This window comes from Dryas octopetala, chromosome 3 (assembly GCF_963921425.1).
Source record: "Dryas octopetala chromosome 3, drDryOcto1.1, whole genome shotgun sequence".
Lineage (NCBI taxonomy): Eukaryota > Viridiplantae > Streptophyta > Magnoliopsida > Rosales > Rosaceae > Dryas > Dryas octopetala.
The window spans coordinates 9,657,728-9,677,328 of NC_141368.1; the positions used below are offsets into that span (position 1 = coordinate 9,657,728).

Consider the following 19,601-nt stretch of genomic DNA (forward strand, 5'->3'; position numbering starts at 1 on the left):
ATGAACAGACCTGTGGAAAAATGGCAGAAGCCTGCGGAGGGTGTTTTTAAGATCAATGTGGATGCAGGTGTTTCTACACAAACTCGGGCGTGTGGTCTGGGGGTGGTGGTTCGGGACAGCTGTGGGGAGGCCCTTCTCGCTGCTTCCAAGCATATCCCTGGCACCCATTCGCCACGAGAAGCTGAACTCATGGCAGCTATCATGGGGCTGCAACTTGCTTCAGATCTTGGTCTTCACCATATTGTTTTGGAAATGGATGCACTGGATGCAGTGAATTGCATCAATGAACCTTCTAGCTGCCTGGCAACTGATGGGGTCCTTGTTGAGGATGTCAAACTCCTTTTACTGGGCTTCGCATCGACAACCTGTTGCCACTATCGACGAACCAGCAACAATGCAGCACATCACCTTGCCAAGTATGCTGTCTCTCATGTTGGCTCTCTTATTAGTCTTAATAACTGGCCAAATTGGCTTGCTGTAATTCTGCATAATGATGCAATTTGAATAAAAATTACAGCCTTCTTCTCTCAAAAAAAAAAAAGTACTTTTAATTTATAATATATAACTAATATTAAAATTTAAACAAAAACAAGTATAGAAAAATTCGACAATGAATGTGTATAACCAAATTACATCTATCAATTTGGCAATACTTTCGCCAGTCTCAAAACACCTCCACATGCTCTAACATCGCATATGCCATATCCACATGGAAAAGGCAACCAACCACCGAAATAATAACAAGAAAAGAGAGAAATTAATAGCAATTATATATATTATATATATGAAGCTTTAATATTCAAAAGCATCATAAGCTTTCTTCTTTAACCTTCATTAATTAATTCACATGCACTTATACATGAAATCATTATGAAGGGCATATATATTTGGTTTCTGTCAATCAAAGTGGGTCAGCACTCTGCAGAAAGATATCACAGCAAGCTTTTTAACGTTTCATGCTTTGCTTTGAACTTTTGATCACAAAAAGCATCACAACTTTTTCATGCAATCAAATGAGCACATTATCCACAAGTAAAAAGATAATAATATTGATCCTAATTTAGCAGAAGTATTTGGAAGTTTTAGAATGATTCTGACTCAGAAGACAGCATTAACGTACTACCATAAAAAAATAGCTCTTAACCTTAAGGTCCTTAACATATACAACACGTATATGGCTATATGGATGCATCTGAATTTAATAATTAATAAAGATTAGGCATACATCTTATGCGTGTACCAAAAAAGATGGGTTTCTTATCTTATTAATTGTATGAAAGGTGACTTTAACTTTAATAATCCTATATACCCACAAAGGCCATTGATACCTACAAAGTGATAATCATGTATTAATAAATAAATAAAAAAGATAATCATGTATACGGTATACCACAGGCTTCACGTTCTAAATTTGGTTGGTCACTTCATTTGCCAATGACCCATGTCGGTGATTTCGGCTTTGCTAGATGGGTCGACACTCTCGAGATATTTTAAGCTAGCTTCCGCGCTTGTACATGGATATTATATGCATTGTTTTCTTATATTTCATATCCTTATAATTTGTCTCTTAAACGGTTAATCATATTAAAAATACTCGTACTTACTGATAATGAGGAATGTAGATCGATTAAACTTGAGAGTTAAAATCTAAAATTAATTTATAAATGAGGATTCTACATTCTAAAGAAAGCCATCTTGATCAAAATGAGATAAAATAGAAAAATAGTTGTTGATCAAATCATAGGAGCCTTTGATAGTTGAAATACTACCTTATTGATCAATCCACAAGGGATGTGGATTTCTATATGATAGCATGAGTAATCTTTTATTGTTCATTAGATTATGTTATAGACTATCAATCAACATTGTTGATCATGTAAAAATATGTCTAAACGTGTAGTTCTGATTAATTATTTGATAACATAATATGTTAGACTATTTGACCAAAGAACTCATTAACATTGGACCAAAGGGTATTTGCCCTTCTCTTCTTCAGTTATATGATTAATCATATGCTTTTTTAATTGAAATATGATCCTCAACTGATTTTGTGTTTATGTCTAAAATTGCATGGATCTAAATTTAAGGGCTAAGAGTATCTCCAAGAGACTCTTTAAATTTTCAGTAGTGCTAGATATACCACATTTTTATACCATAATTTCATACCACCTTATGTGGCAACTTACATGGCATTCATACATTGGATACTAAAAAATAAAAAGAAAAACTCAAAAAGAAAAAGAAAAACTGTGTCCAATAAAACAATGACACGTGAGATGGTATAAGAATGTGGTATAAGAAATGTGGTAAGTATAGCATTATTCTTAAATTTTACTTTTCAAATCTCACTTTGCTGACCTATGTGGCATTTTGAAGAATTAAAATTATTCACTTAAATAGACTTTTCAAATTTAAACAAAATTTTATTTTTATTATGATTATGATTATATTAAATTTTAAACGTTAAACAACTTTTAAATTAATAATAAATTTGATTTGAAGAGTCTAATTCACTCTTCAAATTTGACTAATTGATCTTGGGTGTCTATTTTGAAGAGCCTGTTAGAGATGCTCTAAACATTTTAAGTGTAAAATTTAAAATTTAAGATTTATATTGAGAAATATTTAAATGAAAGTCGACAATGATATAATTTTAGATATAAACACAAAATCAGTACCAAAAGATTAAAAGAGGATATGGATAAGCTTTGACCCAATTAAGCCCACATCAAAATGACTATCATCCATACGCAAGAGGGTGCACATATGCAGCTTCAAAAGTTGAAACCCAATTAAGTTCCCCAACTTGGGCATACCTCTAAAGTCTAAACAGCAAAACGGAATTCCGAAGCATATGGAAGACCAAAATATTGAGAAATCTTAATATGGAAGAAGAAAACATGGTCAAAATACCCCCTAGGCATGATGCAATGTACCCCATTGATTGCAAATCTCAAATCACATTAATTTATTGGCCCCAAAAAAAAGCACCCAAATGCACCTTTTAACGTGGCAACATGAATTGAAGTTGGTTGACGTGATCAGCCTATCTAATTAAGATCATAAACCCCAAAAAGAGAAAATTAATACCAACCCCCATTTTCTCCCTCAAAAATCTCTCCTCCCCTCCCTTCCTTTCCTTCCAAACTCACAGTTTCTCTCATGCACTTTTCAAAATCAGACTACATTTTTGCAGATCTGTCACAATATCTCTCTCTTGATTTTCCTGCATTTTCTCTCCTCATTGCACAAGGTTCAGTCTCATATAGTACAGAACAACATGGTAAGCTACCTGAGGCTCTGAGTTCTCTAGCTAGCTACAAATTTTGTATATATTTTATGTGAAAATTATATATATGATGATCAGAGAGATCTTTAATTAGCATAATTGTGAAAATGCATACATATATGCCAAATTATGAATCTGTAGATCTCTGTACGTTTATCATTTTGTTTTCTTAATTTTATGTTCATATCACATAATTCACATGCCATGGTATATCTATATATATATATATATATATTTGAACGATTTCTATCTTCGAATGTGATGCTTGATTATTTCCATTTTCTTAGGACATAAATAAATGTTAAGTTGTTAAACTGTCCATTTAAACAATATATTCATAGATAATTTTCATTTTACCAATATTAAAATCTAACATGTATGTAACACAACGACACATTCTCTATTGTGGGATACTGAATGTGGGAATATTGCGAGATGTGAGTCAAGCATACAAACAATTGTCATTCCGTCAGTCACATCCCTTATTTTTGTCCCACTTTAGAGTAAAATTCGTGACATAACATGTCAGCCTCGTGGGTAACTCTTTCACTTCCTTGTGCCTTGTATGCTTATAATTTACAAATGTTTTTGGGTAAAATTGATGATGGGTAGGCGAACTCGGCATCTGGAATGGCTGTGCATGATGATTGCAAGCTCAAGTTCTTGGAACTAAAAGCGAAGAGGAACCATCGATTTATTGTGTTCAAGATTGATGAAAAGATACAACAGGTGATCGTAGAGAAGGTTGGAAGTCCTGATGAATCCTATGATGACTTCACTGCCTCCTTGCCTGCTGATGAGTGCCGCTATGCTGTCTATGATTTTGATTTCACAACTGATGAGAACTGCCAGAAAAGCAAAATCTTTTTCATTGCATGGTTAGTATATATGAACCCAATGTGTCTATCTCTTTCTCATCAAGGGACTTGTTCGATGAAAGTTTTTCTCCTTATAACTTAGTTGCTTAACAAATGACATGTTATATATGTATTTCATTTACATTCATTATATGTATATATCGTGCATAGTATGATGTTTGATGATACGAGGCAACATACCACATCATTGAGAAAAATAATTTTGTAAAAAGAAAATTGTATAGCTTACATCACACTGATATACAAATATACAATAAAAATTCTACTATCAAACAGTTTAACATGTTATGTTTTAAAATTATAAAAAAACAAGGAGAATCATGTCAGAATGTAAGATCCTAACTGACCAGGTATGCGATTATAGGTTGGCTAGGTTGGACTATTGCCCACCAAAAAAGGGATCCTAACCCCTAAGTATATTTTGTAGTCCACAAGTCCAAATTAACCCATCTCAACTGTACCTTCAGCTCACCTCCAAGGCCCAAATCTCAACCTGGACCCCACTTTTCCCATTTAGGCCTAGTATCCCAGTCGATATCAATTTTGTAGTCTAGTTCATTTGACAGTTGGATATATAATAAGAAAATGTTATTCCTCATATGTAATGTAATGTAAATAGTTCATCCCCAAAAGTTTACTCTTCATAAACTTGTGCATTGTTTGCAACTTGCTGGCCTGAGAAATTTAGTTCTGTTTTTGGCCAAATTTTCGAAGTCACTCAAGGTAAAGAAACACTACCAAATTGATTAAATCTATGATTTTTAGCACAGATTAACACATATATATTGATCAACTCTAATTAATAAGAGGTAGATCACTATGTAATTGGGTTGTGTTTAATTGTAAACAGGGCACCGGATACATCAAGGGTGAGAAGTAAGATGCTTTATGCAAGCTCCAAGGATAGATTCAAGAGGGAATTGGATGGCATTCAATTGGAGTTGCAGGCAACAGATCCCAGTGAGATGAGCTTGGATATCATAAAAGCCCGAGCAATCTAAAATTCTGTACACACCATTCATCCCCATCACTGTCTCCTGTCACATGATCATCATCATCATCTTCTTCGAATTCATTTTTCGTACGTAGTTACTTGTGTGAGCTATTTTCTTTTATATTAATTACTTTATTTTTCAGATCAGCTGTGGAATATTCAGACCTAAGACCATATTGATGTTTACCTCCTTAATTTGCTAGCTCTATTGGCTTATGTCAGATTTTCTTGTGTTCTATATATTCTCTTACCAAATGAAAATATATATCTCTTTGTATTTGAGACTTCATCAAGAAAGTATTTCATTCAATTGTTTTGTAGGAAAAACAAGAATAATTGTTTTCAAGTGTGTATTCCCTTATAACTGCTTGTTATTAAGTTCTCCCAATATTTGAGTTTCCCACATGCATGTCCACTTTCTTCATAATACCTCTTTCCTCTCAACAAAAGATTGAAGGGAAAAAGGGTCATAAACAAGGAAGAGGAGGAGAAGTACATGGAAGTGTATCACTAGCTATAGGAGACTACACCATATATGTACTCTCTTCCATAAACTTCCTCCATATATAAACTTCTTCCATAAACTTCCATAAACTTCCTATATATATATATATATATTTGTTTCTGATGGTAAAGAAATCAAACAATATTGAGGCTTTATTGGCAAGGTCATATAGTCACATGCTATGTATATTTCTCATTTCTCACTACAGACCATGCTCATCCTTCTAAAAAGATTTTGTATCTTCATGTGGAACCTCTTCATCCCAGTCTTGGACATAAAATTTTAAATCATGGCCTATGGGAGCTTTTGATTAAAACTCTGCCAATATTCATTTTCCCAAGTTTCAACTTGCCTTGTTGAATTAGCCTTTCTCTCACGAAAATCGCGAAGAGCCAGAGGATCATACGGCGGAGGCAAAGTGCATGGGAGTTCATCACTGGGATGCTTCACCATGGACTCCTCCATGAAACTCTTCCATGTACCATTTGCAGGGCATGCCATTGTTTCTGAACATAGTTCCACTGCATTGGGAGGTATAGTTGGCTTGAATTTCAAAAGCTTTGCATATTCATTTAGTACATGAAACATGTAGTCATACACATAGTCCATCTTTAGATCTTCTTGTATGAAGTTGCTTGCTGCCTCCCCAATGGCCTGTGCCTGCCGTGTTTATGAGATGCCAAGGTTAAAATTCAGACTTTGGATGGCAAAAGTGCATAAACAAAATAAAAAATTGTAACAAATAAGAAAACAAAATTGAGTGTAAAACTTTCGGGTCACGAGTATATAAGTAATACAAAATTGGGTGTAAACTTTTGTCACAAATGTATACACACCCCTTGTGTTTGTCTAAAGTTTGTCACAAATGATACATATACGTGTGACAGAAGTTTCGGTTACTAAAATTTGGAAAAAGTTTTAGTGATTCTAGTATTATTTTGTAGTGCATATGTATTTTGGGAGGAAAGATTTTAACCTTTTCTGTGTGATTATTGCCCCACTCCACAGCAAACTTAAGAGAAGTGCACTTGGTGTTGTCCCTAATAGGCCAATAGTGCTGCAATGGTACCATGCCTCTCATGAAGAAATCGTAGTAACGTGGGGTTACATACAAAGCCATAGCATCACATGCCATGATGTATTTGTCACTTACAGACCATGCCCATCCTTCTATATAAATTTTGTACCTGTACAGACCAAAGTTCTATGTATATCAGCCAAAAAATGAGGAACAAAGTAAACAAAGAAAATTTTAAATCTGTAAAATTAAATTTCAAATTAAATTTCGAAAATACCTGTGCTTGCATTGGTCTTCTAAGTTGGATTGCTTGTACCCTTGTTTAGATTCTTGCTCCCAATTCTAAAATTAAAGTAAAAAAAACAGACATAACCCATTAGTTGCTACATTATTGAAACTTAACTTGAAACTCAATTAATATGAGTGAATAGGCTCAAAAAAACATTATATATTTGTAATGTAAAATTTTGATATTCCAAATTATATGGGATATGATCTCAACATAAATTAAATACATATTATTGTTTTTAATATCAATGATTAGTACATAAAGAAATTGAATGTATATAGAATAATAGTTGGAAACTATTGTACCTGTATGTATAGGCGTGTATTCCAGTCATTTTTGTCAGAGACATTGCATTTGAGAAGGTCTTTCCTGGTTGGAGCCACATATGGGTTACCTTTCCAGTAAGCATAGGGTACCCTGTCCTTCCACTTTGTTCTTTTATTCCCTTCTCTTAAGCTTGGCAGTATACTTCTCCATGGTTTTATATTGGTCTCAGGCCTACCAAAATTAAAATTTAGCCCACATTTAACTTACATTAGAAAATCTTAAATGTCCTCTAAAATCCCATTTCCTTTAACTTTTTTACGTTAAGGCTTTTTTTTTTCCTTTTTTTTGAAAGGATTTTAAATTGAGGCTTATGGGCCAGAATTGAGAATTGAGAGGATTCAAATCTAACACAATGTTTCCCTAATAAAAACAGAAAAACAAAAACAAAGGGCACTTCACATGCAACAAAGTAAGATGCATAAGCAAACATGTATAAGAGTAAGACACAAGTAATTAATAATTACCAGCCCCAAAAAGACCAATCCGGGAACACAATATCCAAGCTCTCCTCATCCGCACAGTATTGAAACAAAGGCGGCGGGCCTGCATTCGGACCCCGAAAGTCCTTTGATAGGACGACCGGCAGATCATCACAGGCAAACATGAGCTCCAAGTCAGGCAATCTACCAGGGTACACCCTTAGAAGTTGCAAAATGCCCCATAATGTAAACATGTCCCTAGTTTGAAAGGACTGCCTATACTTGTCTAGGTAGGCCTTGCCGTCCACGATCACGAGCCTAAAATGCGCGGTCTTACGGGCCCGCTCCACCATGTCCCTCGTGATTCCCGTCTCCTTCCACGGCCGTAGATCTTCGTGGATCCATCGGAAGTATGAAGGGCATGTGAGATTTGATGGATGGCTAGAATTACTTGTGGGATTGTACATGGTAGGGTAGGCTCTTGGACAAGTTTGTGTAACATTAATTCCTTTGGTACATTGTAGTGGGAATTCAGGGCTTTTGGGTGTTTTTGTTGTTGGTATGATTGATTTCTTAGAAGAAGCACCTAAAAATTTAAACTGAGGGATAGAAAGCATGAACATATATGTTAGTATTAAACGAAATTTTGATACAAAATATTTATATGCAATGAAAAGCTATGGATAGGGGGCACTAGCTTCAATAAGTTTCCTAAGGATATGATCCAAATAGTTTACTCAAAGAAAAATAAAAAGCACACTATGACACAAAGCATTGAAACTTCATGTATCTATAGCAAGCACTATATATTGGAGTTGAATGAACTTACAGTGTCAAACCAACCTGCAAATACCAACGCAGCCACAAAGAAAAACGAGAATAACAACAAGACTAGAGTAGTTGCTTCCTTTGATCTCATCTTCTTCAATGGCCGCCAACTTGTTCCAACAAAGTGCCTATGCAATCCGGAGCCATCCAAGAAATCATACAAATGCTTCGCATTGCTCCTCTTCATGTTTATGCTCCAAGCTAGAGACCTTCAAAGCCCTGCAGACTTTCACTACCTGTTTAATATTGTTTACAGCTTATGGTTTTGAATATCCCTGGACCGTTTGGTTCAAGTTTTGGAGGTCTTGGAAAATTAATTTCATTTCCATGTTTGATAAGTACAGGGAAATCATTTTCTGGTCAAAGGAAATCTGATGTCTTTATTGGGGGGAAAATGAAATCATTGCTGAAGTTTGGGTTTTGTTTTCCCCCCTCTTGCGAAAGTATTTATTGCTTATTTTGTGGACAAACCTAATCCTGATATTAATTAAAAAAAAATATTGTTGTTGTTTAATAAATAAGGGTATAATTGGAAAACTTAACCAATTTTATTTTCTATTCCTGCACAAACCAAACAAGAGAATGAAAATTAAAAAAAATTTATTAGTTTACTTTCCCAACATTACCAAATGGGGGAATAGGAATTCGGGCCCTCTATGTTATGGTCACTATATGTAGACTTCAAAGTCCTTGGAGCATACTAACTCTTAGTCCTTGTATACACATAAATAAGGTAGTTAGTATTATTTTATCAAATATCTTATATGTTATATTATTGTTCGATATGAAGTAATTTGATCAATAATTCAGATTGATAATGAAATATAACATGAGAGACTGTATGATTTCTACAAAGTAACATTCTCTTATCAGATATCTAATATATTATATTGTAAAACTGTTAAATCTAGCACTATAACACATTTTCCTATTATATTTGATCTCACATCATTCAAACCAATTTAAAGGCATAATTGAAGTTGGCATTTATGCCTGGAATTTGCGGTTTCTCAGTTAATTTGAAAGGTTAATTCACGTTTTGTGCCTACCATTTGCTCCATAATCGCATGCAAGACTCCATAAATAAAACAAGAAAAAAGTCTCCAAGTCTAGGTCTTGGCCTAACAAGCAGCCAAATTGGCCAAGGCTTGCGTCTCTCTTCAATCTTGGAACATGGGGCACCCCGTTATGTCCGAAATTTCGAATGTACCATTGTGTAAAATGCAGATAACAACTGAATGAAGGTTTGTTACAGTAGGGGCGATTTTGTCTTTTCCATAATTATAAATGTTATTTTTTATTTCCCAAAATTCAAGATAATATTAAACTAATTAAACTACTAAACTTTTCTCCTGCAGATTTCCAATAGTTTTTTGTTTTAATAGTAAATTAGAAAAATCCCCTTCTAAATTTCTAATTCATATTTTATACATTAAAACCCATGTGATTATTTTTTCGTGTGTTAACTCTTTTGACCACTTACAAATTCATCATTGTTTCTATTTTTAGATTTCTAATCAATATTTCTGAAATTTTAAATTTTGTAAATTCCTCATATGCCCTCAATCATATTTAAGACGTTTTTTCCTTAGTTGACTTTTTATTTTTGGTAACATCTGTATTTACTCTTTACAATTTTTTGTGCTTTAAATGCTAATGATCATTTGGACATTTTTTTCGAATGTCAATCATGAATGCCCATATATAATTTTTTTTAATTAATAATTATAAACAAATAAATAACCTACAAATAATTCTCATAAATAAATATAGAAAATTAGGATTAAATATCAAATCCTATTAAGCTTTTAGAAAATCAATAAGGCCCTATAATTTTTCATTTGAGCTACTTGTTATAAAGCTAAAGAAAATAACAAGAAAATATAAGAGAGAATTAGTGAGAATTCAGAGTGTTCTATTCTTCTCATTAGACTATTGTTACCCTCAAACTTTACTAATTTTGGATCTGGGCTTCGCAATTGGGCTTTGACTTATGCCATTGACCCAATGCTAATTTGAAGTGTAAACAACTATCTATTTATAAGCTTACAAATGATGGAGACAATGATCTAATGCCCATAAATCATAGATTACAAATCACTAAATGTGATCATTAGAGCATAGGTTACAAACCAATCAATTGTGTAACTTATGGACATTATGGAAGTACTTCACCATATATGTACTCTCTTCCATAAACTTCCTCCATATATATACATACATGCACACACCTTTTGTTTCTGTTGGTACACTTCATGTAAAGAAATCAAACAAGGAGGCTTTATTGGCAAGGTCAAATAGTCACATGCTACTATGTATATTTCTGATTTCTCACTACAGACCATGCTCATCCTTCTAAAAAGGTTTTGTATCTTCATGTGGAACCTCTTCATCCCAGTCTTGGACATAAAATTTTAAATCATGGCATATGGGACACATAGAAAAGGGCTTCTATTGCTTTTGATTAAAACTCTGCCAATATTCATTTTCCCAAGTTTCAACTTGCCTTGTTGAATTAGCCTTTCTCTCAAGAAAATTGCGAAGAGCCAGAGGATCATACGGCGGAGGCAAAGTGCATGGGAGTTCATCACTGGGATGCTTCACCATGGACTCCTCCATGAAACTCTTCCATGTACCATTTGCAGGGCATGCCATTGTTTCTGAACATAGTTCCACTGCATTGGGAGGTATAGTTGGCTTGAATTTCAAAAGCTTTGCATATTCATTTAGTACATGAAACATGTAGTCATACACATAGTCCATCTTTAGATCTTCTTGTATGAAGTTGCTTGCTGCCTCCCCAATGGCCTGTGCCTGCCGTGTTTATGAGATGCCAAGGTTAAAATTCAGACTTTGGATGGCAAAAGTGCATAAACAAAATAAAAAATTGTAACAAATAAGAATACAAAATTGGGTGTAAACTTTTGTCACAAATGTATGCACCCCTTATCTTTGTCTCTCTCACCATGTGATGAGAAAGATACATATACGTGTGACAGAAGTTTCGGTGACTAAAATTTGGGAAAAGTTTAAGTGATTCTAGGATTATTTTTGTAGTGCATATGTATTTTGGGAGTGAGAGATTTTAACCTTTTCTGTGTGATTATTGCCCCACTCCACAGCAAACTTAAGAGAAGTGCACTTGGTGTTGTCCCTAATGGGCCAATAGTGCTGCAAAGGTACCATGCCTCTCATGAAGAAATCGTAGTAACGTGGGGTTACATACAAAGCCATAGCATCACATGCCATGATGTATTTTTCACTTACAGACCATGCCCATCCTTCTATATAAATTTTGTACCTGTACAGACCAAGTTCTATGTATATCAGCCAAAAAATGAGGAACAAAGTAGACAGAAAATTTTAAACCTGTAAAATGAAATTTCAAAATAAATTTCGAAAGTACCTGTGCTTGCATTGGTCTTCTAAGTTGGATTGCTTGTACCCTTGTTTAGATTCTTGCTCCCAATTCTGAAATTAAAGTTAAAAAAACAGACATAACCTTTAGTTGCTACCTTATTGAAACTTAACTTGAAACTCAATTAATTTGAGTGAAGAGGCTCAAAACATTATATATTTGTAATGTAAAGTTTAATATTCCAAATTATATGGGATATGAACTCAACATAAATTAAATACATATAATTTTTTTTAATATCAATGACTAATACATAAAGAAATTGAATGTATATAGAATAATAGTTAGAAACTATTGTACCTGTATGTATAGGCGTGTATTCCAGTCACTTTTGTCAGAAACATTACATTTGAGCATGTCCTTCCTGGTTGGAGCCACATTTGGGTTACCTTTCCAGTAAGCATAGGGTACCCTCTCCTTCCACCTTGTTCCTTTATTCCCTTCTTTTATGCTTGGCAATAGACTTCTCCATGGTTTTATATTGGTCTCAGCCCTACCAAAATTAAAATTTAGCCCACATTTAACTTTCATTAGAAAATCTCAAAGGTCCTCTAAAATCCCATTTCCTTTCTTTTTTAAGTTATGGCTTTTTTTTTTTTTTCCTTTTTTTTGAAAGGATCTTAAGTCGAGGCTTATGGGCCAGAATTGAGAATTGAGAGGGTTCAAATCTAAGACAGTGGTTCCCTAATAAAAACAGAAAAACAAAAACAAAGGGCACTTCACATGCAACAAAGTCAGAGGCATATAAGCAAACATGTATAAGAGTAAGACACAAGTAATTAATAATTACCAGCCCCAAAAAGACCAATCCGGGAACACAATATCCAAGCTCCCCTCATCCGCACAGTATCGAAACAAAGGCGGCGGGCCCGCATTTGGGCCCCGAAAGTCCTTTAATCGGACGACGGGCCGATCATCACAGTCAAACATGAGCTCCAAGTCAGGTAATCGACCAGGGTACACCCTTAGAAGTTGCAAAATTCCCCATAATGTAAACATGTCCCTAGTTTGTATGGACTGCCTATACTTGTCTAGGTAGGCCTTGCCGTCCACGATCACAAGCCTAAAATGTGCGGTCCTACGGGCTCGCTCCACCATATCCCTCGTGATTCCCGTCTCCTTCCACGGCCGTAGATCTTCGTGGATCCATCGGAAGTATGAAGGGCATGTGAGATTTGATGGTTGGCTAGAATTACTTGTGGGATTGTACATGGTAGGGTAGGCTCTTGGACAAGTTTGTGTAACATTAATTCCTTTGGTACATTGTAGTGGGAATTCAGGGCTTTTGGGTGTTTTTGTTGTTGGTATGATTGATTTCTTAGAAGAAGCACCTAAAAATTTAAACTGAGGGATAGAAAGCATGAACATATATGTTAGTATTAAACGAAATTTTGATACAAAATATTTATATGCAATGAAAAGCTATGGATAGGGGGCACTAGCTTCAATAAGTTTCCTAAGGATATGATCCAAATAGTTTACTCAAAGAAAAATAAAAAGCACACTATGACACAAAGCATTGAAACTTCATGTATCTATAGCAAGCACTATATATTGGAGTTGAATGAACTTACAGTGTCAAACCAACCTGCAAATACCAACGCAGCCACAAAGAAAAACGAGAATAACAACAAGACTAGAGTAGTTGCTTCCTTTGATCTCATCTTCTTCAATGGCCGCCAACTTGTTCCAACAAAGTGCCTATGCAATCCGGAGCCATCCAAGAAATCATACAAATGCTTCGCATTGCTCCTCTTCATGTTTATGCTCCAAGAGACTTTCACGTACAGCCCTGCAGACTTTCACTACCTGTTTAATGTTTATAGCCTATGGTTTTGAATACCCTTCTATGTTATGTTCACTCTCTGTAGACTTCAAAGTCCTTGGGGCATACTAACTCCTAGCTAGTCCATATATACACATAAAAAGGTAGTGATATTTTATCAGATATCTGATGTAATTTGATCAATGATTCATAATGATAATGGTAATACAACTTGTAAGACTGTTTGATTTCCATACAAAGTAACCTTCTCTTACTAGATATCTGATATAATATATTGTGAAACCATTAAATCTGACACTATAACACATTTTCCTATTATATTTGATGTGGATTACATAATTCAAACCAATTAAACGCATATTTGAAGTTGGCATTTATGCGTGGAATTTGTGGTTTCTTAGTTTGAAAGGTTAATTCACGTTTTGTGCCCACCATTTGCTCCATAATCACATGCAAGACTCTAAAAAAGTCTCCAAAGTCTAGGTCTTGGCCTAACAAGCAGCCAAACTGGTCAAGGCTTGCGTCTTTCATCAATCTTGGAACATGGGACACCCCGTTTTGTCCGAAATTTCAAATGTACCCTTGTGCATTGCAGATAACAACTGATCGAATGAAGGTTGTTACAGTAGGGACAATTTTGTCTTTTTTGGTAATTATAAATGTTATCTTTTAAAATTCTAGATAATATTAAGGGCTAATGAAGTTGCTTTCATTGACCTAATAAAACAACTAAACTTCTCTCCTGCAGATTTCCAATAGTCTTTTGTTTTAACCGACTGGAAGGATTAAGCACTTCCTAGTGAATTAGGCTATACTCCAATATTTGTCCTGCTTGGATAATTTGCAGTACTTGGTTTTGATTTTGGATGAAAGGAAGTCATTGATTTGAACACTTGCTAGCTATCACTACTCTACTAATCAAGAAAACAAGACATATTCAAGCAAAGATTATAGACACTAGGAAAGTTGAATATTCAAGCACTGTTTGAATTTTGATCTTAGTTTGTCACGTTGTATGTTCTTTCTATCGTTTCTATTTTTTTTTTGGCCAAGTTCCTATCGTTTCAATTTCATAAAAAATGCCCTTGAAAGGAACAACTTGTCACATTGTGCAAAAATATCTCTAATAATTTTTATAAAAAAAAAAAATTAACTATGACCAAGACCAATTAGTTATTTATCTAGTTATGTTTTTTCTCTATAATTGATGTTTGAAATGTCCCAAGTTCAGATTCCCCTTCCTTGATAGAAAAATAATTTTATTAAGAAAAAAAAAAAAAACATGTAAACTAGAATTGAAAAGTGTAAGGTCTTTAGAAACGGCTTATGACATTACTCTTTTTGTAGGGTTCTGTTTTTATGGGTTATTCTGGATATTTGATTTGACAGGTGCCAGGTGATGAAATCAAAAGTGAAGTAATGTTAATTAAGCCAAACAGAAGACTTGGATTATAAAAAGTTGAAGGAAGCTACATGGTTAAAAAAATCTTAATTAGTACAAAACTGTCAGTCAATGGAAACTTTAATTCTTTGACACTCAATCATCCATGATTATACTTGAATAGAAAATATCACATGCATGGTTGCAATGAAAAACTCAAACTCAAGTATGCATGTTACAATGACCACCAGTTTTTTAAGTCTAATTATAAGTAGAACTTATAATTATCATGCTCATTGGCTATTCAGGTTTATCATGCTCTCCCTGCTCCACCTTTTAGCTGCGTTTTGCTGCTTTTTTTACTTGTTTTGACCCCCAAACGATAAAAGGGTAACAGTAATGAGACACACATGATATATACACCGTTTATATGTAAATTTTAATTAGGAGTTCAAATAAGAGCAATCTCACATAATGCCAATAATGGATGTATGACTCATAAATAAGAGCAATCTCAAGAGCACAAACTCTTATTTATCCCAATTTCTTAATAACTGATGTGACATATAACTTGCATTGCACGGTGGATTCTTGTTATGTATAAAAAAACTTCAAAATTAACTTAAATATGAACAAATGAAATATTAGCATGTTGAGATAATAATAGGTGTTTATAATATTGCTGTTTTTCTTTTAGCTTCTAATACATTCTAGGTGGGAACTGAGGATAAAATTTAGGCTCACCGCTCACTGCCACAACAATTGCCGTGCCAAGGATGATTTGCTGAATAAGTCAACGGATTATCAAAGTAAAAGAGTTCTTATGAGTTCTGAAGTTAAGAGTAATAAGTACGTGACCTGCAAAATAATCCATTGAATGTCAGTGAACCACGTGGCTTACCACAGATATTACGTTCCGCAGTATGCGAAATCCATTTGCTTCTTTGCCCCCCAACGCACTCACATTTGGAGACTTAACCAATCTTCTGGTGTATTATTACTCCTAGAATTTAGAAAAATATCATTAATCATATGTTAAAGCTGGCAATAGTGATGATTACAGCAAAAGATACAGATTCAAGCTCTCCAGCATACTATTCCTAAGATCATTCTTCTAATTTGTCCTGTCTGTTCAAAAACCCTTCTAACACAAGTTTTCCAATCAACAAGAACATCGGGTTAAAAGCTTGAAAATAAGGAATCAAACTCGTCCAGTGCGGCGGCACTTAAAAGATGGTCACAAAAAAGTCACTGCTCCTGCAGACAGAAGCATTTGCATATTCGTAGTAGTAAGCAATGGAACCAAAACATTAACTGTGAGTCTGCTACCAACATGTTTCAAGAGAAGATGTGCAGCACGCAAGGTGCATTTCAAAGCAGTGACGGGTTAAGCAATGACCTTTCTTAGTTGGAGGCTTGGAGCAACACAGACCCTTCCCCTTATATAATATCCTTGACACCGCTGGAAACTGTCCTTATCTCACCACACCAATATCCTGGAAAGCCTTAAAAGATTAGTGCCAACTATTACTCTGTTACCATATTAATTTCACTATGAGGACCGTAGTACGCACTGTCCATTATTCATCAAATAAAAGACTGACCTCACTATCTCATAGTAGAGAATGCCTCAAAATTTAGGGGTTTCAATAGCCAATTACTAAAGGGAGGTCTGCCTTTTAAAATTTTTGAAGTTATATTGTATTCCTGTGCCCTTTCCTGCATAAGGATAACCAGGTGAAATTAGTTAATAGGTGACAACTGATATCCAGTCATCCACGCCTTGCTAGTTGCTACTAGTTAGTTAAGAAGCTCTTCTATTTCTCTCTTTTTTTTTTGGAATACAATAAAAGTAAGTGTTGGTAGTTCACATAACTAATTATTACTATTGTGCCAACAGAAATTGAGCAGAAGGTAAATTCTACAGATATCTGATATTAGGAGTTAGAACATTGATCTACTCAAAAAGTGACAAAAATTTCATAAGGAGTAACACACAAACCACAATCTCTACAGAATTTTTAAGTGCTTTTGTCAATCAAAGCACAAAGACCGCTCGTACCTCCTGAATATAAATGATTTCTGCAACTTCGTACATAATCTACTGTTATGAAATATAGTTATTGCATTGTACAGAAAATTCCCAAAACTGCCTTATCACCCAGATAAATAAAATTTAATCAAAAGAAGTCTACAAAGTTAGTATCCAGAATATTAATTATACCTTGATTTCTCGATATGAAATCCCATTGACTGGGATTTTGGTAGGGCATTCATGTATTAGGGACAAGAAAATCTCCAACAACCGTCTTCTGTCAAGCAATAAGAACAATTTGACAATGATAATAAATGCCTGTTTATAAATAAAATCTTTAGAACATACTTATTGTCCTACTTGCATAAAGATGGCTCGGTAGATGGATAACGTGCCCCTTTGGCAGCAGTGCCTTGCTTTCTGCCAGTGGTTCCAAGAATGACTTCATGCAAACCAGACTTATTCCAACATATTGAATACCTGTGAACCAAAGCATGAAGGAATCAGTCGTAACCAAGCAATTATAGGATAACTTGGCATTTAGAACGTGTCAAATTAAATAACAAAATACCCGCATGTTAAAGTGGTCAAAGCAGTCTCAGAATGCTGAAATTCCTTTGGCGGAATTGGAGCTGCCCATATTAGTGGCTGCCAGTAGCATTAGTATTCACGTTTATAAAAACCTTCAATCTTTCAATATCACAGAGTACACACTTCACAGACCTGGTTCACTTCAAAGGGACTCATCAGCTCATTTGATAATGGTAGGACACGATCATGTAAAGCTTGTTTCAAGCGATCAACCACAATAACCTTTTCGGAGCAGTTCGGGGATTTTCCAATAGTAATGGATGAAAGGTACACAGGTTGAAGAAAGAAGGAAAGCAGAGCTCCTGAAATAAGAATACAAAAGACATCATAAGCTAACTTATAACTAATAGTGCCCAACTATTCAAGTATCGTCAGTATAATCATAAAGATCAGTTGAACTGATTACACCATCCAAGTGCAAGTATGCCTGACTAAAAGAGGTCAGGTATGTATGTTACACCAGAGCGTCAATTATCCAGGATTGAGTGAATAAATCCCATTTTGGATACATGATAGAGCAAATGACAAACCTTGAACTCCAACAACATTCCAACGGGCCATCTTGTCAGAGCAGCTAACTGATAATGTTGTATCACCACGACCAGGTTTTCTTTGAACTGTGCCAATTAGTTGTGAAGCATCACCTGCAAATGAATTAACATACAGATGCTCCATGACTCAAGTCTCATGTCAAAAGGATGATTCTTTTCTCGAAAAGAAATTTCCAACATTCAGTATAAAAATATTCAACCAGATGCAATAGAGTGAAAAATGGAAACAAAATTTTTTTAGCAAAGTAATTATAGAAGAAAGAAGAGGACAAGTTCAAAATTTCATTACCATTATTCTTTATTGAAGCCTGTCCATTTACGGAGTCATTAAGCTTCTCTAAAGATGAACCCTCTTCTCTTGGGGTGATAATTTTTGGGGGAGACAACTGTGAACTTGGCGAAGCAACCCCACCTGCAAGAAAAAGTAAACTATAGTCACAATACAGGTATGTCCTGACATAAATCTAAATTTTATTTACAGCAAAAACCAAAGAAAAACCAAAAATTACATGGTAATTGTGATATGTACAAATGTAATTGCCAACCCTTCCTCATTGTGTATTTTCCTTGGCCATCACCATCTGGGTCCAATTCAAAAAGCAATTTTTTGGCATCACCATTTTGCAATTGTGTGCTTCCATTGTTATCACTGAGCTTACTATTAATCTGAGTAAGACATTGAATCTGTGCATAGAAGAACCTAGTACCACACAACCCGCACATACCGATAAGCACCATACATTATAAATATAAGGTAGAGAGTGCTTTTCATGTGACATGAAGCATTGTCTTGTAAATTAGCAATTAAAAAATTTCAAAATGAAAGTGAAATTTGATAGAAAAAAGAGAATCATATTGAAAAAACCTCAGTAAAGCTCTTCGAGCTATAATCTCTGCGTGGGAATCGTTGACGATGTCACCGTGGGGGCTCAAGAGAGAACGCCCAATGCATTTCGTCCCAGTTCCCAATGCGACGACTTCCAGCTCTGAACACTTGAAAGAAAATGTCTGAGACACTGTTTGGTTTCCGAGAAAGTGCGGGAAAAGAAAATTTAGAAGGAGCAAAAGAGGGGTTAGAGGTTAGGTATAACCTTGAGAATGAGAGGAGACGAGGAAAGCGGCTAAGACAGTGACTTCGCGACCCTGAGGCTTGCCTTTCTTGGGAAGCGAGTTGTAGAGTGAGAATACCTTGTCTGACACCTTCTCGCCCCACTGTGTTTCTGAACAAGAAGAAGAAGAAGGAAACGACGGCGTTTCAGAGCAGGAGGACATGCTTCGGAGAGTGCTGGCAG

The 19,601-nt window shown here is 35.0% G+C and overlaps 5 protein-coding genes across 12 annotated transcripts; 2 read left to right on the plus strand and 3 right to left on the minus strand.

Moving 5' to 3' along the window:
- Positions 1 to 504, plus strand: LOC147290636 (uncharacterized). Its single transcript, XM_086235822.1, has one exon. It carries the CDS (start codon positions 1 to 3, stop codon positions 502 to 504), a length of 504 nt encoding a protein of 167 aa, XP_086091948.1.
- Positions 505 to 3,116: 2,612 nt separating this feature from the next.
- ADF11 (actin depolymerizing factor 11) lies at positions 3,117 to 5,482 on the plus strand. Its single transcript, XM_086238838.1, has 3 exons — positions 3,117 to 3,283; positions 3,902 to 4,167; positions 5,018 to 5,482. Exons 1-3 carry the CDS (start codon positions 3,281 to 3,283, stop codon positions 5,166 to 5,168), a joined length of 420 nt encoding a protein of 139 aa, XP_086094964.1. The 5' UTR covers positions 3,117 to 3,280; the 3' UTR covers positions 5,169 to 5,482.
- Positions 5,483 to 5,960: 478 nt separating this feature from the next.
- LOC147290638 (uncharacterized) lies at positions 5,961 to 8,734 on the minus strand. Its single transcript, XM_086236817.1, has 6 exons — positions 8,549 to 8,734; positions 7,765 to 8,318; positions 7,279 to 7,471; positions 6,962 to 7,026; positions 6,643 to 6,853; positions 5,961 to 6,326 (listed from the first exon to the last, which is right to left on the minus strand). The coding sequence occupies exons 1-6, from the start codon at positions 8,732 to 8,734 to the stop codon at positions 5,961 to 5,963; spliced, it is 1,575 nt and encodes a 524-aa protein (XP_086092943.1).
- Positions 8,735 to 10,998: 2,264 nt separating this feature from the next.
- On the minus strand, positions 10,999 to 13,725 carry LOC147290639 (uncharacterized). Its single transcript, XM_086236758.1, has 6 exons — positions 13,540 to 13,725; positions 12,756 to 13,309; positions 12,266 to 12,458; positions 11,954 to 12,018; positions 11,638 to 11,848; positions 10,999 to 11,361 (listed from the first exon to the last, which is right to left on the minus strand). The coding sequence occupies exons 1-6, from the start codon at positions 13,723 to 13,725 to the stop codon at positions 10,999 to 11,001; spliced, it is 1,572 nt and encodes a 523-aa protein (XP_086092884.1).
- Positions 13,726 to 15,723: 1,998 nt separating this feature from the next.
- LOC147290640 (denosine deaminases acting on tRNA) lies at positions 15,724 to 19,601 on the minus strand. Of its 8 annotated transcripts, none has more exons than XR_015121191.1 (12): positions 19,401 to 19,601; positions 19,175 to 19,295; positions 18,819 to 19,009; positions 18,599 to 18,721; positions 18,289 to 18,402; positions 17,891 to 18,060; positions 17,739 to 17,815; positions 17,528 to 17,647; positions 17,357 to 17,444; positions 16,737 to 16,851; positions 16,532 to 16,628; positions 15,724 to 16,135 (listed from the first exon to the last, which is right to left on the minus strand). XR_015121191.1 is itself a non-coding variant. In XM_086236857.1 (11 exons), the coding sequence occupies exons 1-10, from the start codon at positions 19,579 to 19,581 to the stop codon at positions 16,741 to 16,743; spliced, it is 1,293 nt and encodes a 430-aa protein (XP_086092983.1). In that variant the 5' UTR covers positions 19,582 to 19,601; the 3' UTR covers positions 16,142 to 16,628; positions 16,737 to 16,740. The 8 variants fall into 8 exon arrangements, 4 of the variants coding, with proteins under 4 accessions (XP_086092986.1, XP_086092983.1, XP_086092982.1 ...); XR_015121190.1 differs by lacking the exon at positions 15,724 to 16,135 and adding an exon at positions 16,142 to 16,389; XR_015121193.1 differs by lacking the exon at positions 16,737 to 16,851.